Here is a 25,707-nt window from a genome sequence, read left to right as displayed (position 1 = left end):
TGAAATAACAAAATGTCTACTTATGCTATTGTATTATTATTTTACTAGATCCCCAGTTTTCTAATGAATATCTTTTTCTTGTTCATCTTAGTTGTTTAAGATACAGCCATTTTGGATTCTATGTATGATTCTCTTACTGGAAAATTTATTCCAAACCATAACTATTTATTTCCTTAATAGTAGGACAGTTTTTAAAATTTGACCTGCATTCATAATATTCATGATATCTACAATATTCTCACAGTACTGAATCACTTACTTGATCATCATAAGTTTTATATAAGAGACAACCAATACTTAAAAATTGTACATTCATTCCTCAACTAATAATTGCCAAAATTCTAATAATGTTTTGCCTCTTTAAAAAAAATCCATTATATCAAGTCAAATAGTTTCCATAAATATATAATGCTAGCATTGATTGAAGTTGACTCAGGCTAATGTATCTTCCTAAACACTACTTTGTTGTTCAAAATCAAATAACTAAGAGAGTTACCAGTAATAGCAGATATTTTATCAAGACTTAATGTAAAGTGAGGGGTAATTTTTTAAGGGAAAAACTTTGAACATATATTTGGATATATGCAGTGTATATTTCTTTTTAAGGATTCCAGGTTGACTCAAATGATTTTTTATGCTAAGTGTAATTAGAATATTAATCAAGGAATCTGCAAAGATTTGCATTTGTCTCCTTAGGTTGCCTTTCTTTTCCTATTTTTCTGTGTGGAACACTTGGCATCTCTCCCCTTTGGTGTAGTTAAGAGCTACTCATCATGCCTCACGTCTAAGTTCTAAGTTTATCATTTCCTGATCCTGCAGAGTAGCTCAGAACCCTTTGCCAGCCTCCTGAGTCAGGTCCCCTTGTTTGATTGTTTTTGAATGTCCTGTAAGAAAAGGCAGGATCTCACTACTACCTCTCCAGAAGCAAGGCTGGTTCGTTTCAAAAAGTATGTGTTAAATGGATGAATGGAGATTAAAAACTGATGATACTTTTTTTGTGCTTTTCTTTTCACCTTCCATTGAGAAAAGCTGATAGAAGCATAAATAATCATAGCATTTATGTATCATTATATTTAATGTGGTGATTACAAATCAAAGTATTCTATAAACTTTGGGAGAAGAAATATGGAATATGTAACCAAATGCATACTTATTTTCAGCTAGATATTATTTTTCACTTTAGCTTAATTTGCTTTTCCTGAGATCTCCATTGACTGTGCTCTCTGTGCTGTATTATCCATTGGCTCTGCTTTCTTAATTTTTAGAGGACATAGGTACTCATAGTTCTTTTTCTATACCCTCTCACTATATTCTAATACTGAGGCCCTCTGTTTACTGTTTCTGGAAACACTCACTGAATGTTCTTGTTGAGCAGCTTCCTTTTCCTTTGCAGCTGTGCTGACCATGTAAATCTCCTGTAAATTAGATTTGGCCATATAGCAATACAGTATTAGATATTAGGGTAGGGTATGGATAACCTTGGACCAGATATGTTTGTAACCAATAGTCTGAATCTAATTCCTTCAGCTAGTGTTCCTTGTGTACTTCAGCTGTCTCACTAGATTTCCTGCTATGACTGTTTCTTGGAAATATCCTGTTTCTGATGTCAGGAATAGCAACTGTACCTTTCCCAGATACTTGGAAGTTAGTAGTGAATAGCGTGTTAGACTGTGTATGAGGTGACTGAATACCATTTGTCATTGTGGGAAAATTGCTGAGTTTCGGATTTTTGCACGTCCCATTTGCAAAATGATAGTGATAACATTCTAAATATTTAACCTCCACCAGCCCCCATACTAGTTCCTATGGGGATAAAGTGATGAATAAAACATGGACCTTGCCCTTGTGTAAAAAGAGACTGCAGTGAAGAATGCAGGCTATAAAGTCAGATAGAGCTGGATCTGTATCCTGGCTTCCCCGCTTCCTAGCTGGGTGAACTTGAACAAGTTGTTTAACCTCTCTGTGCTCTAGTTTCTTTATCTGTAAAGTGGAACATGACAGTACCAACCTCACTGAGTTATTTTAAGTATTAAGTGAACAGATAAAACATGTAGAACCCTTTGTTACACACAGCAAGAAGTCAATTAATGTAATTCATGTAATTGGATCATTTGGAATCCCATGGAGTAATTACATATATAGTGAAGATCCTTCCATGCTGTGCTAAGGAGTTTGGACTATGGTCAGTGGTACTAGTTTTAAGTGGGTAAATTATAAGATTAGATTTGCTACTTTTTAAGTTAGTAATTCTGGCAGTGATTTGGGAGAAACCCTGTGATGGAAAGAGATTCTTCACCTCGTAAATCAGAGATTCTGTATCTTTATTTCTGTCTTTGCAGTGTCCACATGCATGGAATACTTGCATCATCTATCCATCCATTCAGCCATCCGTGCAACAAGTATTAACTAATGTGTGCCAAGCACTGGGGATACCGCAGAGAACAAGACAATCATGGTCTTTGTTCTCATGGAGTTTAGAGTCTGCTGGGGGACATTAAAGAAAAAATAAATTAACGAGATAATTACACAATGCTATCTGTTCAGTATGCCAATTTGGCTCTGTCCCTCTCTGTGGAAAAAGCTTCAGTGGCTTTATATCATTTCAGAATAAAGTTTAAGACCCTTTTACAAGACACATGAAACTGGGATCTGGTCTTTGCCTGCCTCTCTAAGCTCATCTCTCTCCCCACCCACTTCCATTTTATTGACAATTAACACTGAACTGCCGGTGGTTTCTTGCACTTCTCTTTGTCTCTGTACCCCTACACTTGCTGCCTTTCTATGGGAAGTGTTCTTATTTGCTTGCTTAACTGGTTTTCATCCTTCCAAAGTAGCTAATGTACTACTTCCCTTCAGGTCATTGCCTGGTACTCCATCCCTCCCCCCCCCTCCCCGCCCCACCCCTATGCTGAGTTAGGTACCTCCCCTTAGTGATCTCATGATGCTCTATCTCATCTTATCACTGGACTTGGGCATTGTCTTTATATCCCTCTGTATGTATCTTCATTTCATTGGCAGTTTATTAAGGACAAGATATTTTTGTTCTCACCTTTTAGAACAGTGATTGGCACGTTGTCATTATGCCATACATTTATGTCTAGCAAATGAGCTACCAACTTGCTAATAGTCCATTGTCTTATTAGACTTAACAAGAGTCTAAGGCTATGTCAGTGGAGATGGAGAAAACGGGCGAGTTTCAAGAAATCTTTATAAGGTGGAATGAAAATTGAGAAGCAACTTAGATATGGGAAGAGAGATTCTGAGCTTAGGAAACTCTTAAGTACTGGTTAGGGATTCCAAGGGGGAAAGCAGATGAGGAGCCATGATGAACTCAGTTTGGGGCATGCTGTGTTTAAAAAGTGTTTGGAGTTTCTTCCTCCAGAAAGAAATAGATAATAAATAGTTTAAAACATGGATACAGAACTTTTGTTGGCCAGAGCACATTAATGGTGTTTGAAAATATTGGAGTGGATTTTTACCCAAGATAAATGAGTGATAAGTGTTTCGGAATGGTTTCATTGAAGAGGTGGCATGTGGACTAATGTGGGTGAGAAAGCATGGAAGAATTATTTTGTTTCGTTCAGTGACTGGGAATCTTCTAATTTCCTTCATATATTTTCCTTTTAATTATTTCCTATGTGATTTCTGCATTCCTTATCATATAGTTAGTTAGGATATTAATTCTGAAGATAATAGAGGTTGGATACTTGTTTTAATGCTATTTTTCTCTTCTGGACCAAATTCCAGATAAAGAGTTTTCATCTTGCTGAGTGTTTTCTTCCTTATCATCATTGTCCTATTTATGCCCTCATGTCAATGAACCGAGAACTATTTGATTTGTTGATTTAGAAAGCTCAGCTCTAGAAATGTTCTGTGTGGCTTCAGTGATTCTTATGATCAACTTTGTGGTCATTGTGTCCCTGTAACTGGGAACTCCTATCATGTTCCTCCTCAATTTACTATTTATGAGGCTCAGGAAGGCCCTCAACTAAATCCAAAATGTTGTTAATCTTTAATGGCTTCCTCAGGTTCATGTGTGAGTGGGTGGGCAGGAGGGTATTTTAATGTCTCTGGCAGCACTGTTTCATTTTGCTGTTTTCCATTACTTGACTGTCATCTAATTTTTTACATTAATCTTACAATACAAACTCCAAGTTTAGGTGCCAAATCAATATCCCTTTTTTCATCGTTCTCCCAATTAGGCCAAATATATGACAGTAAGTCAAGTATCTGAGGGAAAACAAATCTTATCACTTACTTAAACGTGCCTTGCTTTGAACAGCTTTGTTCAGGCCTAGAGCCTTAGTACTTCAGAATGAGATGGCCAGGTGAGTCATGTTATTGTCATCTACCAGACTGAGGGGGATATGTGACCATAACCTCGATTTCTACAGATATATATATATATATATATATATATATATATATATATATAGCAGTAGCTCTTGACTTTTTTCCACCTAGCACAGCATAGAGATAAACTAGTAAACAGTGGCATGCTTGATAGTGATTCTTCCCTGGGATTTGGAAGCTTATCAGAATCTCCAGGGGTACTTATAATTTGAAAAAGTCCCCCAGGTGTGATTCTGATTTGCTTCCTTCTCCTCCTCCTCTGAGAATCACTATTTCATCCAGAAGCTTCAGCATAAATTGGCACATTTATTGGCATATTGTCCTTGTGTAGTTGAGCTCCTTAATCCCCATGACCCCATACTTCCATTTTGAGTGGCCCCCAGTAGTTCCTTCTAATACCGCAACTTCTGAAACCAATGCCTGCCTGTCACCAAAAGTGTAGCTACCATTAAAGCAGTCCTGTTAGATCTTGGAATCCTACAAAGCAAGGAGGTTTCCATAGCTTATGGCCGGATTTAATTGTGTAGTTTATTTAAATGGAAGCTTTTGTGCAAAGGCTTAGAATCCAGGATTTATACTAACACCACGCCCCAATTTTATTCCTGTATTTCACGATGAAAATTTTCAAATCTACACCAATGTTGAAAGAATTTTAGGATGAACAACCTGTATATCCATCATCTAGATTCTACAATTAGCATTTTAATATAGGTATTTGCTTAATCACATATCTGCCCAAATGCTCATCCCTCTACCCATCTTTTCACCTTTTCAAAGCATTTCACTGTAAATTCCAGATATCAGTACAATTGTCCCTAAACACCTCAGCATGAATATGATTAACTAGAGTTTAATATTTATTTATAGCTTTTTCTTTTGGTGTAAAATTTACATACGGTGAAGTGCCCAAATCTTAAGTGCTCATTAGCTGAGTTTTGACAAATGACATAGCTGTATAACCCAAATCCCTATCAAGATACAGAAGATTTTAACCCCTCTTTTTTTCTGCCGAGATTATTCCCTCTTGACTTTAGGTAGTCTCTGAGTTAAAGGTAAGAAAAAAGCTTGTCAGTGCTTTCAGGACAAATAGCCATCAGTGTTTAGTGATGGATCAGCAGATTTCTTTTTCACATTGCCTAAAGTACTTTGTGTTTTAAATTGTTTATGAATGGTTTGAAACAGGAGTCTAAGTGAGTAACTTACGTTTTTACTATTTAAATAATTATTTTGAAAAATATATCTATTTAGTTAAGTATTTTATAAGGTAAGAGCTCTTGTTCAGTGAAATGTGAGGTGATAAGGAAATGGAGTTGAGATGGGAAAAAAATCACAAATATTAATGTAATAACAGTAATTTTATTACATTATATATTAATATGTGGTTAATTGATTAAACTGTATATTATGTATATCTAATATCACGAGATATCATAGTCTATCCTGACAACAGTGGCACATCATTTATTCAAGAATACCAGTATATCATAATCTGCCTTTAGGAAATACACATTAAATCCGTCTCACTGTTGGTCTTAGGTGTTCATCATTTTATTTTTAATCCCTTTATGCCTAGTAAATATCTCTTATTTGGCTTAATTTTTAGTGATACAGCATGTTTGAATTTATACCAGTATATTTAAAATATGGTCTAAGTTTGAAATTATTTGCTTGCATTTTATGAGGAACAACGTATAAGTAGATTTCTAATAAAATAGTTCTGGTCCAAAAAGGAGAAATTGTGACAAAAGTAAATTGTGATATTTCCATAATAAGAAGATATAGCAAACATGTAGACATTTGCATATAGTTCCTGAAATATTGCATACTGGCTTTGTCAGTGCTGGTAAGTCCATTTCAAGGATGTTGCCCTTAGTCCATTAGTTTGGATAATGAGCCCTATAAAGTACATTTATAACTTGTGGCACTGCAAGGAGATGGATTCTAATTTTCATCCTTTTATCTAGACACATTGAAAGAAGGTCAATGGAGGGTTCTATATGATTCATTGCCCCAACACATATCAGATGACAGAGACCTGATAATGTCCGTGCATAAGTGTTTTCCTTATTTGGAAACAGCACTTGAAAGAAATCTTTCTATGATCATCCTTTGAAGTAAAGTGGAAACAGATATTAAAAGAAGCTCTAGTCCTTTTCTTAAAAAAAACCAAAAAAAAAAACATTATCACACGTGTGACCAGATAGCTATTCTTGAACAAAAGAGAAAGCAACACTTAACAGAAAAATAAGGAGCTTTTAGTGGCTTTTACAGACTGTAAATTATACAGCAAGGTATTTAATGAAGTTTTCTCTCCCCCTTTTCTTAGATCTATTAAGAAAAAGTCTGTTTTCTAAACAAAGGAAAAGCTTCTATTTTCCTAAACATTAGAAAAATTTAAATGATAACACCTGTCCTAACTTTGTTACTTATTAATGCCATTCAAAATAAATAAGTTCTGTCCCACACTTACTTTATAGTTTAAAAGACTTCAAAATAGCAATAAGAATATGTATTCTCTAATTTAGTGTCAGTTTTGTGTCAAAAATACGAAATTGTACACAATTTTTAAATCTTGTCTTCCAAGAAATTGGTTTCTAGGTTCAAAATTGGTAGCTCGTTATGTTCATTTGCTCAGTTATTTAATTGTCAATGAGAACTTTTTTGCTATGCTTCTTCGTAGATGCAAAGCAATCATAGATCAGTTTGGTCAGAGAATAATGTCTAAGCATTTCCTTGTGGAGGACAGTTACTTTTCTGAGAACACATGCTCGCACGTGCAATACAGGTAAGGCACCCCCCTTCACCGACTCTCCAAGGGAAAGTGAAACTGAGGGAAATTTAGCTGCGTGATTATATTGACACTTCTATATGACTGCTGCTCAAGTGAGATGCAAATGTATGCCAAACAAAAGATATTGAATATGTTACCACTGTTCTCTTATAGTGTCTGGTTTTGGGGGAGCATAGCCTAATTTTGACTCCATTGCATCAGCTGGGGTTTGTCTGCAGGTCATACATCCTTCTTTAATAAGCCAAGAAAAGATTAAAGCAGAACTTGACTCGGTTTGGGGAGGTGACACTTTTATCATGACTTAAATCTTTGAAACATGCCTTCTGGTGGTTATATAACTGTAAATGAAATTTATCTATGGAATCTGAATCACCGATTAACTGTTTTGTGCATTATAGGCAGATCTCCAGGGCAGTCCTGATTACAGATAGATCTGTACTACAAACAGATTCAGATCAACAGGTAATTTCAGTTCTTTACTTTTTAATATGTTGCTAACTTAATCTATATGGTAATAATGTATAAATTAATTTTGGTGAAATAAAATGTATTAATCCATCTGTGGTAATATGTTTAATGCATTTTAAATATACCACGACAGTTATTTAATAATCTTGATTTCTTAAATATTTCCATCTGGCAGAACAAATAATTGTGTCTTATGTATGTAACAGATTTATGTTAGGAAAATTGGACTAAATCCTAGTTTTCTGACAACTATTTTTATGAAATTGTTACGGGAAGAAAAAAGTAATCCCCTGAGAATCCATTTAAAAATCTTGGAGGAAAGGACTTTATGGTATACAACACTGGTGTTAAGCCCACCATTAAGCCTGGTGTGAATGAGTATCAGCACACATTTTAGGTTCTGATATTTCCTTATTTCCATTGTCTATTTCAGTACCTTCTTCCTCCTCCTCACCCCCAGTTCTGTAAGAGTGTGTTTATACGTATGGTTCTTCCCTCAGTCTGAACAGTTAAATTCCAGAAACATGCCCCCTTCTCCTTCTGACTGTATTTTACAGTGACTGATAAAAACAGTTTATTCAATAAGTGTGACTGTCAGACCTGTTCTATATGTTAACTACTAAAAATAGGTTCCTAAAATCCCTTAAGTCGTAAACTTTCTGTTGTATAAAAAAAATATGCTTATTATGTGTATGAGCATCAGTATTTTCATTTCATCATTCAGCAAACAATGGGTGCCTTTTACATGCCAGTCAGTTTGCTGGGTTTCGACGAGACAGTGTTAACCATGATAGCATCTCTGCCCTCATAGTTTGCAGTCTGGAGGATACACATACACACACAGATAAATCGCAACTAGATCAACGTGACAAGTGTGAGCAAGGAATGGTACAGCATGTATCATAGCACTCATCACACTGTCCGTAATTGCCAGTTGACTCGCCTGTGTCTCTCAGTATACCAAGAACTTTATGAGTGGGTTGAAGTGTAACAGGGAGGCAGAAAAGTAAAGAGCAAATAGAAACACTTCTGAAGAAGCTGAGCTGTGAAGAGTAAGAGAGGGAAAGTGGTTACTGAAGAGGGATGTGGAAGTGAATGGGGCTTCTCTTTTCTGTAAAAGATAGTGTGTATTTTCAGCTGATGAGATGGAGCCAGTAGAGAGAGAGAGAGAGGTTGAAGATACCCAGGAGAAAAGGAGGATGATTGATGTAGCAAGGTCAGGGAAAGGCTGGGGAGGATGGGATTCAGAGAACAGGTAAAAACATTCCCCTTAGATGGGATGTGAGGCACCTTGAAATAAGAGGGTGAATGCAGGACCATGTGTAGGTTTCGGAGTTCCCATCTGGTGGGTTCCGCTTACTCTTTAAATTACAAGGTGAGTTCATCTTCTGAGAATGGGAGTGTGAGAGTGGGGATGTGTCAGAGCTCGGGGAAATGTCAGATAATCACTGTGGAGAGTTAGAGAGTGACTTGTCTCATGGTCACATGGCTGGGCAGTTTTAATGGGCCAGTTGAGTCTGGAGGTCGTGGGTTTACATTGGCATAAATCTCTCCTATCCTTTAGCTTTCATTCTCTTACCCCCACCCAGCCTGCTCATTGGCCTGTTAAGATACCTACAATTCTTTGTCCCCTCTGTTTCCTCCCAGATTACCACCTCCATTCCACCCTCTCCCTTTTCCATGTTTAGACCCCATAGTAGATCTTCTGAACTGCCCTTCCTCTACCACCTTCAGTTCCTTTGTAGCCGTGTTCTTCCACTGCAACCACAAAGGAAAACCCCATCGCTGGATGATGCCGTAATGTCCACCTTTATCACTGAGGGATGCTTGAGAAAACCACACAACCAGACAGACTGGCACTGTCAAGGGCACCAACCTCATTCAGCTGGACTCTTAATACCCACCACCAGTTAGCTGTTTCACTGGCCTCAGGCACCTTCCTCTCCCTTTCTCCTCAGTGCCCAGTCCAAGTCTTCGCTATTTTACCGAATCTTCTTTTAAACCTCTCAACCCTCCCCCTCCACCACTTCACTGAGAAAAGTGAGGCCATCTACTAAACACAATGGCCCTTTACCTCCTGCCCCACCACCCACAACTTATGTGTGCCAGGACAGACACTGAGAGGGCTCCCCTCCTTGTTCAAGGCCAAGACCTTTTACAAGTTTCCTTGACACATAAACAGTACCCTGTATGCCTGCTTTCTCTCCTGCATCCCTAGCCTCCGCCCCCCCACACACACACACTACTGGCACTTCCCCCTCAACCTATATACATGTACGAGTACTAGCATTTTCTGTTCCAAAAATAAATAATAAAATGTTTCCTTGACTCTGCCCCCATCTCTAGCTAGTATCCAATCTCTCTCTTGCTCTTACCAATATTTTCAAAACTATCTATACTTGCCGCTTCCAGCTCCTTACTTCTCATTCATTTCTAGACCAACCTCGCTTCTGTCCTCACATTTCTACCACAGTTTCTCTTGCTAAATTCATTAATAACTTCATAATGGTCAGGGCCACAGAATAGTTTTTGGTTTTTGTCTACTAAGTCATTTCTGGTACATTTGACAATGTCGATTGTTTTCTTTGTCTTGAAACTATATTTTTTGGCTTCTATGACAATATGTTCTCCTGTTTCTCCTCATAACTTGAGGTATTCCCTCTCTACTTCCTTTGTGGGCTCTAGCCTCCTTTTGAATACCGGGGCTCCCCACAGTTCTTGCTTCAGCCCACAGTACCTCTTGCTTTGTGCACACTTGCTGCTTGACTTCATGTACTCATGGTTTCAACTCTGCATAAATGTTGATGACAGCTACTTCTATGTCTCCCAGGAGTGTTAGCCCACTTGCCAAACTTCCTGCTGGACATCTATCCCAAGGTCCCTCAAACTGAACATACACAGAGCTGAATTCACCTCTTCCCTCTGAAAACTGCTACTCCAATGTTCGCTACCTCCATGAATAACACTGACATCCTTCCAACAACAACTTGTTCCTCTCATCTCTGACATACCACGATCCTCCAGGTCCTATCAGTGTACTTCCTAGGAGTTCCTCCAATCTGCTTTTTCTCTCAGTCCTTATTGTCAGTGCTCCGGTTTCGGAATTCATCATCTCTGCCTTTTGATTGGTTGTCCTGCCTCTCACCTTGTCTCCTTCAAATCCTGCATCCTCCACACAGCCATTGCAGTGATCAGTCTAAAATGTACAGCTGGTCAGCTTTTCTTTCTTTCCTGTATTTTTCCCTCTTTTTAAATTTTGGAATAAAATTAAATTAAATGATGAGACTTAAAGAGAGGAAGAGTAGGTGTAGGTCTGGATAAATTTTACGGAAGTGGTATTACAGAGTTGAAATTCTCTTTTGATGGCTTTTATAATCTCTGAGATTTAAGACAGTTACCGTCTCAGAGTTCAGGAGATGGAAAGTGCTGTGGTAGGGGGTTACTGATTAAATCTCAATTTTTAAAAATTATAGATGATAGTTAAAGGAAACAAAAGAAGTACTTACATGTTGGTAACAGTCTTTAAGATACCTTTCCAGTTATGTTCATGTTTTTAGTCATAGTCATTCGATAACTATAACACATTAGATACATGTTTTAATAGTGCCTCTTCTTTAATGCTAAAGTACATTTTCTATCATAGGCAGCAGAAAAGGGGTTAAGAATATGGAGAACACAGTTTTTGAGACATGTTAAGCCCCAAAATACACATGATAGTGGGATAGTCAATGGTTATCAAAATAATTTGTATTTTGAGAACTTGTCAGCATTTCCTCGGTGGGCTGTCAATGTGACATTACCAGTAAGATCTAAACATAATGCTCACAGATAAATTTTACCTTTTGGAAAATATTTCCTGTATGAAAGGATATAGTTTCCTCAGATTGAAGATGAGATTGAGAATTAATATTGAAGCTTTTGGTTCTATAGAGAACATTGACCTGATGGTCAATATATGAAGCTATATAGCATATCAGTAGTGCCAAGGACAGCATACTGTATATCAATAAACATTAATAATAATTTTCAATTTCACTTTTAATCTAGAGTTTCTATTTTTATTAATGAAGTCCTTAAGTTAATTTGAAGCCATTCATTTTGAAACATTTGGTATATGCTTAGCTATACTTTGGTGTATGTTGACATATACTTAGCTTGTTTCAATATATTTGGGGTTTGTAACACTAAAAGTTTTTTAGTACTCAGCTATTTTTAGTCATTATGAATAATCAAAATTGATTTAATATGATCTGATTTCAAACACTGAAATGCACATAATTCAGTATTAACACCATACACCATAATTGTATCCCTTTAAAATAAACGAAGGATTTAATAAATATTACGGAAATTTGAAATATTTATTGCCTATGAATTACATGAATGCACTATATATGAGGTGTGATCAAACAATATGGTGAATGTTTAAATAAAAAAAACTTGTTATAGTAAAAGACAAATTGCCTCGAATCCCCCTCAAAATACTGCCCCTCGCTTCAAATACACTTATCCCATCATTCTTGCCACGTTCTCAAGCAGTTCTGGGAAGTCCTGTTTTGGGAGTGTCTTGATTTCATCCTCCATCATCATAACACTCTGTGTCAAACATCGCTTCTGGTAGAGCAATTTCTGTCAAATAAAAACATTCTGGGGGCCAGCCCGGTGGCTCAGGCGGTTAGAGCTCCATGCTCCTAATTCCCAAGGCTGCTGGTTTGATTCCCACATGGGCCAGTGGGCTCTCAACCACAAGGTTGCCAGTTCAATTCCTCGAGTCCCGCAAGGGATGGTGGGCTCCGCCCCCTGCAACTAAAATTGAACACGGCACCTTGAGCTGAGCTGCCTCCCGGATGGCTCAGTTGGTTGGAATGCGTCCTCTCAACCACAAGGTTGCTGGTTCAACTCCCGCAAGGGGTGGTGGGCTGTGCCCCCAGCAACTGGAAAACGGCCACTGGACCTGGAGCTGAGCTGCGCCCTCCACAACTAAGACTGAAAGGACAACAACTTGAAGCTGAATGGCACCCTCCACAACTAAGATTGAAAGGACAACAACTTGACTTGGAAAAAAGTCCTGGAAGTACACACTGTTCCCCAATAAAGTCCTGTTCCCCTTCCCCATTTAAAACAACAACAACATTCTGGTGTGTCCTCATCTTCTTTATTCCCCGGATCTGGCACCATGCAACTTCTGGCTCTTCCCCAATGTATTCAGGACATCGAGGCAGCCATGACAGTCCAACTACAGACACTCACGAAAGAGGACTGCCAGAAATGCTTCAGAAAGTGGCAAGAACAATGGGATGAGGCCGGCCTGGTGGCTCAGGCAGTTAGAGCTCCGTGCTCCTAACTCCGAAGGCTGCCGGTTCGATTCCCACATAGGCCAGTGGGCTCTCAACCACAAGGTTGCCAGTTCAACCTCTCGAGTCCCGCAAGGGATGGTGGGCAGCGCCCCCTGCAACTAAGATTGAACACGGCACCTTGAGCTGAGCTGTCGCTGGGCTCCCAGATGGCTCAGTTGGTTGGAGCGCATCCTCTCAACCACAAGGTTGCCTGTTTGACTCCCACAAGGGATGGTGGGCTGTGCCCCCTACAACTAGCAATGGCAACTGGACCTGGAGCTGAGCTGCGCCCTCCACAACTAAGACTGAAAGGACAACAACTTGAAGCTGAATGGCACCCTCCACAGCTAAGATTGAAAGGACAACTTGACTTGGAAAAAAAAAAGTCCTGGAAGTACACACTGTTCCCCAATAAAGTCCTGTTCCCCTTCCCCAATAAAATCTTTAAAAAAAAAAAAAAAAGAACAATGGGGTGAGTGTGTTCAAAGCGAGGAGGGAGTATTTTGAAGGGGATTCATGGCAATGTGTCTTCCACTGTAATAATTTTTTTTAATTTAAACATTCACCAAGGTTTTTTTTTTAATCATACCTCATATGATATATAAATATGTAAACAATGCAGAAATTGGACATTAAGACACTTTTGCATGTTATGTGTATCAAATTCTGTTCTAAAGTTAAATCCTTACAAGCTAAACAAGAAATTTCAAGGATCAATGAGTGTTTGAAAAGAAGATGCTTGATTTGGAAGTTAACTACACTCTAATGATAGAAAAAATGAAAATGAGATCTAACAGCTATGTCTGACACTTTTTTCTGCTCTTTAGATTTCCATTTTGACGGTGCCAGCAGAGGAATCAGGAACTTCTGCTGTTCGGGTCATTGAGTTGTGTTCTTCAACAATGACATGCATGAAAGGCACATGTAAGCACAGTAGAGTCACCTTATATTTGTCTTCTGCATTTGCTTAGAAAGTGAAGAGGGCATCTATTGTTACAATGTCAGGGTCGTGTTTATAGTTTTGCCATACGTATTTTTTTATTCACTGTATTTCTTCACACAGTGTATGTTTATACAATAAGTCATTTTTTACTTTCCGCTTGCCTGTAAACCTTCAGTGGCTAAATCTTCACAGGCACCATTATAAGTTCTCCAGTGAAATAATTTCTGTTACTTTCCAATCTTTCTGTAGTTTTTCTTCAATTTACTGGAAACATACTTCCATAAAATGTGTTTTCTTTACTGCTAGTTTTGTTCTTTACTTTTTCTTAGAATTCTTAATCGAATTACTGAACTTCTACCATGTATAAATCCTCAATTTATTTCTTTTTTATGAGACTAAAGTTAGGGACTACTTGAGACCAAATAGTTCTGGGTTTTTTTTTCCTGTTTGTACTAAAATTGCTGTCTGTAACACTGTCAGATATTATGCCTTCTACAACATATTTCTTAAAGATGTTTCAGTAAGTAGAAATCAGCAAGTATGCATTAGGCATCACTATGCCTAAACCTAAACTGTGTACTGTAGGGCTTGTAAAGACTCAGTGGCTGACACGCCTGATTTGAAGTGTTCATAATCTTATTGTATACCTGATGGAACAAGACAATGTTAACTGAGTGCAGTGTACTCTTCAAGGCATTTTCAGGATAGGTAAAGATGAATATGAAAGAGGCCATGACCTTACTGGACTCACAGTTTTGGTGGGACAGATAAGAGAAACACAAAAGTAGAGGCACAATATGAAAATACAACAAGAGAGATACCAACAAACAATGGACTCTAAGAGATTCGTAGGAGGGGAACATAATATCATTAGCTAGAATTATATTATTTACTTTTTTAATCTTTACTAAATTTATTGGGGTGACAATGGTTAGTAAAATTATATAGGTTTCAAGTGCACAGTTCTATAATACATCATCTATATATCACATTGTGTGTTCACCACCCAGAGTCAGTTCTCCTTCCATCACCATATATTTGATCCCCCTTACCCTCATCTCCCACCCCCCCTTACCCTCTGGTAACCACGAAACTATTGTCTGTGTCTATGAGTTTTTTCTGTAAACTTATATTAAGTTTTACTCAAACTGCTATAAGAATTATGAGAAGCAGAACACTAATCTGGTTTGGAATAGTGAAGGAAAACTTGACTATATTTTCAAGTGTAGAACTACTGTTTATTAAAAGATGGCAAAAAATGTGGTAGAACAGAAGTGTGGGAGCTTGATGCCAGCAGGGAGAGTGAAGAAAACTTGTGCAATATTGCTGTGATACTAAATTTCCATTTTAAAAAGTAGCTCAGAGAAGGTTTTTCTCCTTTTATAGTTATTTATGCTATTGGTCAATCTTTACCATGACACTTACCATTATTTTCCCCTATTACTTTAATCAGTTTTTTTCATGTCTTTTTTCTGTGTTAGTGTCTTAGATATAAAAGAAAACTGCACTCTCCTTTGGTTTTCTAAATTACATTCATTTTATGTTCATCAATATTTTCGTAAATTCATATTTATAAAAATATTTCTGTGAAATATTTTTATATCTTGTCTGATAATACATATTCACTATTGACAATTTGGAAGATATTAAAAAGAAAAGTAAAATTACTATAATCCCTCTACCTAGAGATGATAAATACTTGATGTATGTTTCTTTGGTTTTTTTTGTATGTGAATACATATGTATTTTCATAAAAATACAATATATTTTACATACTGTTTTAAAAATGTGCTTTTATAAATAATGCAACAAAAATCTTTTTGCATGTCTTATGATACTGTTATCAGTGATTGTGAATATGCCATATTTATTTAATCCCATGCTGTTGCAATAAGTGTTAATGAACATTTTACTTAATTGTCCTGTAAAAAACATCCATCCTTATAAGTAAATATTTGGAAGCATCCATTACTGTTTTTTAAGTTTTTTGAGTGGAATTATTGGGTCAAAGTGTGTAGATATTTTTATTTTGAAATAATTATAGATTCATAGGAATTTGCAAAGATAGTACAAAGAGGTCCTGTGTGCCCTTCATCCAGTTTCTTATAATAGTTGCATTTTACCAAATTATATTACAATATTAAAATCAGGAATTTGACATTGGTACAATGTGCGTATGTAGTTGTGTAGATTCTTGTGACCATCACCACAAGGATCCCTTGTGTTGCCCTTTTATAGCCACAGGCATTTCCCTCCCTCCCCACACCCACTACCTAATCACTGGCAACCACTAATCTGTTTATCATCTCAGTTATTTTGTCATTTTGAGATTGTCATATAAAAGGAATTATACAGTGTATAATTTTATAAGATTGACTTTTTCAATCAGTGTAATTTCCTTAAGGTTCATTCGACTTGTTGCATATATCTATAGTTTGTTCCTGTTTGTTGCTGAGTGGTATTCCATGATAAGCTGTATTTATTTCTGGCCTCCAGGGTTTCTACTGAGATAAATCCTGTTATTTGAATTGTTTTTTACCTAGAGGTAATTTTTTTTTTTCTCTCAGACTGCCTTCAAGATTTTTTTCTTAGTCTTCATTTTTTAGAACTCTGATTATGATGTGTCTTGGCATACATTTCTTTCGATTTATCTTATTGGGGATGCAGTTTGAATCTGTAGATTGATGTCTTTTGCCAAATTTGGGAAATTTACATCCTTTATTTTTTAAAATATTTTTCAGCCTCTCCCTCTTCTTCTGGGACTCCTATGACATGGCTGTTAGAGCTTTCACTGTAGTTCCACATGTCTCTGAGGTTCTGCCCATCTGTTGATTTAAAAATATTTATTGTACCTATTAAGAGCAATCTACCATGTTAGGTACAATGGATGATGCAAAGGAGTATTACCAAAGTGGTAACAATAATAAGATAGTACAAAAAGCACCAAGAAGAGAGCAAGCTACATTTGTTTCTGTTCATTTTTATATAGTCTGTTTTCTCTTTTTTTCTTATTGTTATTTCTTTGATTCTACTTTAAAGTTCACTGAATTTTTTCCTGTGTCCATTTCATTCTACTGTTAAACCCATACATTGAGCTTTTTTTAAAAAAATTTTTTATTAAATTTATTGGGGTGACAATTGTTAGTAAAATTACATAGATTTCAGGTGTACAATTCTATATTACACCATTGACAAAATAAAGAGGCCACCAACTGAATGGGAGAAGATTTTTGCAGACAGTGCCTCTGATAAGGGGCTAGTATCCAGAATATACAAGGAACTCATGCAACTCAACAACAAAAAAACAAACAACCCAATTAAATTTTAATTATTATATTTTTCAGTTTAAAAATTTCCATTTGGTTCTTTAAATCTTTGATTTATTTACTGAGGCTTTCTCTTTCTTTGCTAAGACTATTGTTTCATTTGTTTGCACCATGTCTGTAATTGCTCATTGATGCATTTTTTTATGGTGGCTGTGTTATGTTAAATCTTCAGATAACTCTAGTAGCTGTGTCATGTGACGTCTGTTAATTGTCTTTCCTCATTCAAGTTGAGGTTTTCCTGGTTCTTGGTATAATGAGTAATTTTGGATTGACACTCAGGCTTTTTTTGTTATTATGTAATGGGGCTTAGATCTTATTCTGTTTTAGGAGGCCTTTTCTACACTGCTTTCGTGAGGAAAAGGGGTTCCATCTTGTTACTGCCAGGTGGTGGTCGAAGTCCTGGTTCAAACTTGGCCTCTGCTGGGACTTGGAGGTTGGAAAACGTCCTCATTACTGCTTAGTGATTGTAGTGAAAGCTCTCCACTAAGCCTCCATTCAGTCCACCCTGGCTAAGAGGAGCAGGAGTGCCTTGTTATTGCTCCCCACGTGGTCTTCACTGACACCATGGGGAGAGGGGTGTGGCTTCATGACTCAAGCAGTGGTAAGAGCCCTGAACACACAATGGGATTTATAGATGATGTAATACAGAATTGTACACCTGAAATCTATGTAATTTTACTAACAATTGTCACCCCAATAAATTTAATAAAATAAAATTTTAAAAAAAAGGGGAAAAAAAAAGAGCCCTGACTCTCCATTAGACCTCCTCTGACACTACCTCACTGGGGCAGAGGAGCAGTTCCTCATTACTGCTGGGTAGGGGTGGAAATCCAGGATTCGACCATAATCTCCACTAACACTATAGAGGATGGGGACTGCTGCTTCCAGTGGGGATGAAAGACCTGGCCCCCTACTTGGACTTCTCTGAAACCACCCCACCAGGGAAGATGTGGCACCTCATTACAGTCTGGTGAGGGTTTAAAGTCTAGGCTCCCCATTCAGCCTTTAATGGTGGATATAGAAGTAGGACCTTGGTTTTTCCTGTGGTGTTTGACTGGAGTAGAATAATTATTTTTCTGTCTTGCTTGGTTGCTCCTTTCCCGGTTCTTTCACTAGAGAAAGCAGTATTTCAATGGGGCTTTTCGTTTTCCTCGCCTGAGTCCACTGATGTTTTTGCATTGCCAGTTTTTCTGGTAACCAGTCTGGGATACATGAGGCAAAAGGAAAACCCAGGAAATTCTGCCATTTGTTGTTTTTGTCCCAAGGTCCCTATCTGGACTGCTTTCTTCTACCTCACAGAGATTTTATATAATATTTTCAAAAATTTTAGCTGTATTTGGCAGGAGGAATAGGGAAAAGTGCCTTTACTCCATTTCTCTGCAAGTGGAAGTCCTTATATGTCTAGACTTTTAGGACTTTTGATATATGCCCCCCTCCCAAAGTTCTATCAACTTTTATATCCAATGATAGTTTTTAAACAAGAACGTCTTTCTCCAAACCCTCAAGAACACTGGGTATTGTCTTATCAAAACTCTTTTGGCAATTTGAAAGTTGAAAAATGATATTTTGCTTAAATTTGTATTTAATAATTTAAGTTGAACATCCTTTTGTAATGTTTATTGGATATTTGTACTTTTGTGAATTCCTTATTCATTTCATTTATCTATTGCAGTGCTTGTTCTTTTCTTATCAACTTATAAGAGCAATGAAACATTAATGGCATCTATACCCTTAGTCTCAATGTGTTGCAAGTATGTTTCTAGGTTCATTAAGCATTTTTTTTTAAAGCATAGGGTAAGTGGAGAGCATTGTCCTAGGTCTTAGGAGTAAGACAAGAAGTGATAAAAGAAGTAATTCCTGATCTCAGGAAGCTTTAAATTATTGGGGAAGAGAAAAACAACAACATAAATAAACTTAGAAAAACAACAACTCAGCAACAAAGCAAGGTAGCGTAAACTAAGATACAAGCAATGAGTGTTAAATGGAGGAGAGGTCATTGTGGTCTAAAATGATCCAAGAATGCTTCAAGAAAAAAAAGGGCCATGATCCTGCCCTTAAAAGTGGTATATAAGAAACTTTGTAGTTTCGTATTAATTATAATGATAATATTAGATTTCCTTGTAAGTTTTCTGTAACGGGATAAAATATTTGAACTAATTTTATATTGTGAGGGATGATATATTTGTGTTTACATATACATATGCACACACAAATATGTGCATTTATTTATAGGTACATCAATGTATTTTTAGAAAACAAATTTCAAAGAGTATATACTAAAACAGTCGCAGCTGTGATTGTGCCTAAATAATGGGAATACAGGTAACTGGCTTTCAGATTTTTCTATTTGTTTATCTTGAATTTTCTGATTTCTCTGCAACATGAATGAAAAAGATACTTAACTAGACACGCCACAAAGATAAAGGGCCATATTACAGACATGTATGATACTGTGATGAAAATTTGACATTCTATACCAAATGTTTGCTATAATTTTGATTATGTACGATTGAATCCACAATTTTAGATGTTTATTTTCAGACTACTACGATATAAAAATGTTTCAAGTGGTCATTCAATTTGACCTTTTTTCTGTAGTCTTCATTATCATCAAATCTTCCTACTTTGATAAATAGTTCCTAAAATTTTAAACCACTTCTCCAAATTACCTTGTAACATACTAATCAGTGACCCATCCTAAGTTAGCTCTTTCCCACATCCTCTTTCCTACTTTGCCGTCTGAATTCTGTTCCCGCTTAATTCCTTTATTTATGTGTGTATATCTTCTCCCATTCCCAAACCTCTTCTTCAGGTCACCTCATTCAGAAGTGTCTTCTGACTGATTGAGGAGGACAAAGTATGCCTGTTGTATTCTATAGTCATATGCAACATGAAGTGGTATTGTGAACTTCACATTTTCTTTATAAGTTAAGTCATAGCTATTTTAAACATGCCTTGGACATTTCCCTGGAATTTTGACACTGTTTAATTTCCAACGTATTCTTTGGGGGAAAGACTAAAATGCATTTTACATGTATGTGTCTTAGTATCTTTTTCATATAGTAGAGTTAGATTTATAGAACAGAATCACTAATGAGATCAAAGAACTTCCTTCATATTATTAAATACTACAGAGTACAATGTTGTATGGTAAGAAATAGCAGGAGAGCACCTCCACATTTCCAAATATAGGAGATCCCCACCTTTGGATGAAGTATATTTCTTGACAGATCTGTTAAAACTGTGTGCGGTGAGGCAAACTTTTGTCTCCTCACTTAGGCATTTCACACAGGAATTGTCAGTCAGGTGGGTAAGAGCAACCTAGAGTACTGTATAGGTCTTCTTTACGCCTGCCTAGAAGAACCAGAGAGATGGTGAAATTATTTGCCTAAGGTCATATGGTGATACTTATCTTTGAAATATACTACTACTACTACTACTACTACTACTACTATAGTGCTGCTGCTGCTGCTGCTGCTGCTGCTGCTGCTACTATTACTGCTATAGTACTGCTGCTACTACTACTACTACTATTACCACTGCTACTACTACCACCACCACCAGTAATAATAATAGCTATCATGAAGGATTTGTTGGGAGTCAGTACAGCGCTAAGTACTCCCTATGCATTATTTCATACAATCCTTAAAATAATCCTATGAAGTAGGTACCATTAGTACCATTTTACATATTACAAAAGTAAGGCATAGGGAGTTTAATTACATTGCCTAAGATCACACACTTCAATTCAGTAAGTGGCAGAGCAGGGGTTTAAACATAATTTTTTTTCATTCAGGGCCCATGAAGCAGCCTACCACTTTGCTGATGCTGAAAATTTAAAAAATAATAATGCTGCCTTCATATACTTTTCTTTCTGTTCATAAATCATAAACACTGTGCCAACCATAAAACAATGGGCTTTTTTTCTATTATACAATAGAGAAAACAATTTGCTTGCATTGTGTGATGATGGTCATTCAACAAATATTTGTGTGCCTCGTGTTGTAGGAATCAATTTCCAGCTTGACTTCATAGGAAATTTAAGGAGAATGTTAGTGTAGTGGAAAGAATATTTGCCCAAGAGTCTACAGAATTACTTCCAATTAGTTATTTGATCTTGGAAAGTTTATTACTTTCTTGCATCTTGGCATCTTCATTAGAAATGGAGAGGATGTGTGCCTCCAGCACAGCCCCAACAGAACCAGCTGGATGGGCACCCTGCCCCTCCCCACGCCATTGACATGTCCCCAACACAGATGGTTGGGTGAGAAAACACCCCAACCCATGAATGCATCCCACACAGGGATTTCCCCTTAAACTCCTGACTGTGGCAGCTAGGGAAATTGTGCTTCTGGACCCTATGGGTTTGAAACAATTGAAGAGAAATACACAGAAACAAACACAGAGATCCAAGTAAATTGAGATACAAAATATGTTCTGAATAAAAGAACAAAATAAAAACCTCATCAAAAATAGAACCTTAATGAATCGGACATGACTAATGTACCTGAGAAATAGTTCGCACTAATGGTCATAAAGATGTTCACTGAACTCCAGAGGAAGAATGGATGAACACAGTGAGAACTTCAAAAAGAGATAGAAAATACAAGAAAGTGCCAAACTGAAGTAACAGAGCTGAAAAAGTAAACTAACAGAACTAAAACAAACAAACAAAAATAATCTAGAGGGGTTCAACATCAGACTGGAAGCAGAGGAAAGAATCAGTTATCTGGAAGACAAGGTACTGGAACTAACCCAAGCAGAGCAGCTAAAAGAAAAAACAGGATTTAAAAAAATTCAAGATAGCTTCAGGAGCCAATGGGGCAACATCAGATAGAATAACATTTGCGTTACAGGGGTCCCAGAAGTAGAAGAGCTAGAGAAAGGGGCAGAAAATATACTTGAACAAACAATGGCCAAAATCTCCTCTAAACTGTGGAAGAAAAAACATCCGGGAAGCCCAGATGGTTTCAAACAAAATGAACCCAAAGAGACCCATACCAAGGCATTATAATTAAAATGCCAAAATTTAAAGATAAAGAGAATTTTAAAAGCAGCAAGAGAAAAACATCTTGTTACAAGGGAACCCCCCATAACACTGAGCAGATTTCTCAAAAGAAACTTTTCAAGCCAGAAAGGATTGCATGATATATTTATAATGCTAGTAAGACAAAAACTTCCAACCAAGAATACTCTATCTGGGAAGGTTATTATTCAGTATTGGAGAGAAAAGAGCTTTTCAGGCAAACAAAGGCTAAAGAAGTTCATCACCATTAAACTGGCCTTACAAGAAATATTAAAGGGCCTTCTTTAAGCTGAAAATAAAGGGTACTAATTAGTGACAAGAGAACACTTGAAAGTAAAAGTTTCACTGGTAAAGGTAAATATATAGTAAAGGTAGTGAATTAATGTGAAGGTTAAAAGACAAAAGTAGTAAAAACAACTAGTTAAGGAATACACAAAATGAAAGGATACAAAATGTGACATCAAAACACAACACGTGTGAGGAACTTAAAATAGAGTTATATATACAGAGGGCGCCAAAAAAATGTATACACATTTTAAGAAAGGAAAAATCTATTAAAATTGTAATACTCAATACATACTGATAACAAAAGATGAATACAAGTCACGTTTGACTTCTGCAATTACAAGAGGTGCCAAAGTGGTTACTACCATCAGCGTCCAGACACTTCTGATTATAGCAAACTGCTTGAGCAACGTTGACCGAAGTGTCCACTTGTATACATTTTTCTGGAACACCCAATATACATATGTGTGTGTGTGTGTGTGTAAAATGTATAGATAACACTGGTGACAATTAAGTTCGCAAACTCATCCTAGAAAAAGTGCCACATATCTCATTGCTGAATATCACTACTGTCACCTTCTAAGTACTCCCCTTGGGAAGCTATGCACCAATGCCAGCTTCTAGTCCACCCTTCAAAGCAATTTTGGAACTCTTTCTGGAATGGCCATCAGAGCTGTCATCGTATTACCCTTGATGTCCTGAATGTCATCAAAATGTCTTCCTTTCAATATTTCCTTTATCTTTGGATAAAGAGAGAAGTCACTGGGGGCCAGATCAGGTGAGTAGGGAAGGTGTTCCAATACAGTTACTTGTTTACTGGCTAAAAACTCCCTCACAGACAGTGCCCGTTGTGCGGGGCTGCCTGTGGGGTCTCAGCTCCTGCTCCCCACATAAGAACGCAGGACATGGTGAGACCAAAAAGGAACACCAACGGAGCCATAGATAGGGGAGTCACACCACTGTAGTCTCGCTGGTGGCTGGGTTGGAGACACAGGAAGCAGGAGCCACACTATCTGCAACGTGCTGTTCACTTCTCTGCAATCTGCAACCCGCACTCCGCCACGCTAACTGCAATCCGCGCTTTCCAGCCACAATCTTCTTGCTAGCTCCCATTTTGCTGCTAGCATAGCCACAGCAGTTATATTAGTGGCCAATGGCTCACTGGTTACAGCTGACGGCCAACTAGCCACAGCTGATGGCCGTTTACTACCAGAGTGAGCACCTTTCCACGTGAGGCCGAGAGCCTGGGAACTGCACTCCTGGCTCTGTCCCCACAGTGCCGTTTGAGCTGGTGCATTGTCGTGATGCAAGAGCTCTTTCAGGACTATTTTTGCACACACCTTTCTCCTGCCAAGATTTTCAGTTAAGATTTTCCTAACTGTTTCACTATCCATGTTTGCTTGGTTGGCTATGATTCTCATAGTCAGCCGACAATTTTGCTACTCAATTCGATGAAGTTTTGCAATGTTTTCATCAGTTCTGCTTGTTATTGGCCATTCTGACCTCTCCTCATCAATGACATGTTCTCTCCCCTCAGAAAAAATGTTTAATCCATTTACACACTGCCGTTTTCCTCATGGCATTATCCCCATTAACTTGAACTAACATGCCCTTGATTTTACTTCCACTCTTGCCAAGTTTAACAAGAAATTTAATGTTTGTTTGTTGTCTAGTTCAAGCTCAGACATTCTCGCGACGACACACAAAAACTAATGAATGCGAGTCAACAAGACACCGCCAGACATCAACATGAACATAGCTGTGAGACACTGATATACCAAGGTTATGAAACCTTACCGAGCTGTTTGTACAGTGCTGCCAATTTAGGCACATGGTGGCAAGTTCGCAAACTTAATTGTTATACAGTATATATATGCACACACACACACACACACATATGATAGAGACAGAGAGAGACAGAGACTGTTACGTGTGAGCCTTGTAACCACAAAACAAAAATCTGGATACACAAAACATAATGAGAAAGGAACCTAAGGGTAACACTATAGACAGTGAGTAAACCAAAAGGGAAGAAAGCAAGAGAAAAAGAAAGGAACTATAAAACAGCCATAAAATAATTAACAAAATGTCAGTAAGTGCACACCTATCAATAATTACTTTAAATGCAAAAGGACTCAGTTCACCCATCCAAAGTCAGAGTGGTTGAATGGGTATTAAAAAAAAAAAAAAAGAGCCATCTACATGATGCTACATGATTCACTTCAGCTGTAAGGAATCTCCGCGCACATCTATGGTCAATTTATGACAAAGGAGGCAAGAATATACAATGGGGATAGGACATTCTTTAGGCTTTTTGATTTTTAGTTTTTCAATTACAGTTGGTATTCAGTTTCAGGTGTACAGCATAGTGGTTAGACCTTTACATAATTTATGCAGTAATCCCCCCGATCAGTCTAGTACCCACCTGGCACTATAAAGTTATTGACTAAATAATATTATTTACTGTATTCCATGTGCTGTACTTTAAATCTCCATGACTATTTTGTAACTACCAAATTATGCATATTAACTCCTTTCCCCTTTTCACCCAGCTCTCTTAACACCCCTCACATCTGGCAACCATCAGAAAGGCTATCATCAGTAAATCAACAAACGAAAAGTATTGGCAAGGATGTGGAGAAAAGGGAACCCTTATGGACTGTTTAGATTTCAAATTGGTGCAGCCACTGTGAAAAACAATATGAGGATTCCTCAAAAAATTAAACATAGAACTATCTCTGGATTCCACATATGAGTGAGATCATATGGTATTTGTCTTTGTCTGACTTATTTCACTTAACAGTGTTCTCTAGATCCATCCATATTGTTGCAAATGGTAAGATTTCTTTCTTCTTTATGGCTGCGTAATACTCCATTGTATACATTTGCCACAGTTTCTTAATCCACTCATCTACCGATGGGCATTTCTGTTGTTTCCATGTCTTGCCTGTTGTGTATAGTGCTGCAGTAAACATAGGGGTGCATACATTTTTTTGAATTAAAGTTTTAGATTTCTCCGGATAGATACCTAGGAGTGGAATGGCTGGGTCCTGAAGCTGAAGCTGAACAATAATGAATTTCAACTACAATTTTTTTTATATATATAATGTATATATATTATATATATGTGTGTGTGTATATATATAGTTACAAGATGCGGAGTACAGCATTAGGAATAG

At 37.3% G+C, this 25,707-nt stretch overlaps 1 protein-coding gene across 1 annotated transcript in view; it reads left to right on the top strand.

Moving 5' to 3' along the window:
- CHM (CHM Rab escort protein) overlaps nt 1–25,707 on the top strand; it is a 191,514-nt gene that overhangs the window by 139,243 nt on the left and 26,564 nt on the right. The window contains exons 10-12 of the mRNA XM_019717433.3: nt 7,034–7,138; nt 7,543–7,606; nt 13,776–13,872. Of these exons, the coding sequence (XP_019572992.2) occupies nt 7,034–7,138; nt 7,543–7,606; nt 13,776–13,872 (266 nt within the window). The remainder of the gene's footprint in view (nt 1–7,033; nt 7,139–7,542; nt 7,607–13,775; nt 13,873–25,707) is intronic.

Source organism: Rhinolophus sinicus, chromosome 18 (assembly GCF_057876585.1).
Source record: "Rhinolophus sinicus isolate RSI-liver-muscle chromosome 18, RSI-T2T, whole genome shotgun sequence".
Classification (NCBI taxonomy): domain Eukaryota; kingdom Metazoa; phylum Chordata; class Mammalia; order Chiroptera; family Rhinolophidae; genus Rhinolophus; species Rhinolophus sinicus.
The sequence above is the reverse complement of the archived record's forward strand: the minus strand, read 5'-3'. Positions and strand labels throughout refer to the sequence as shown.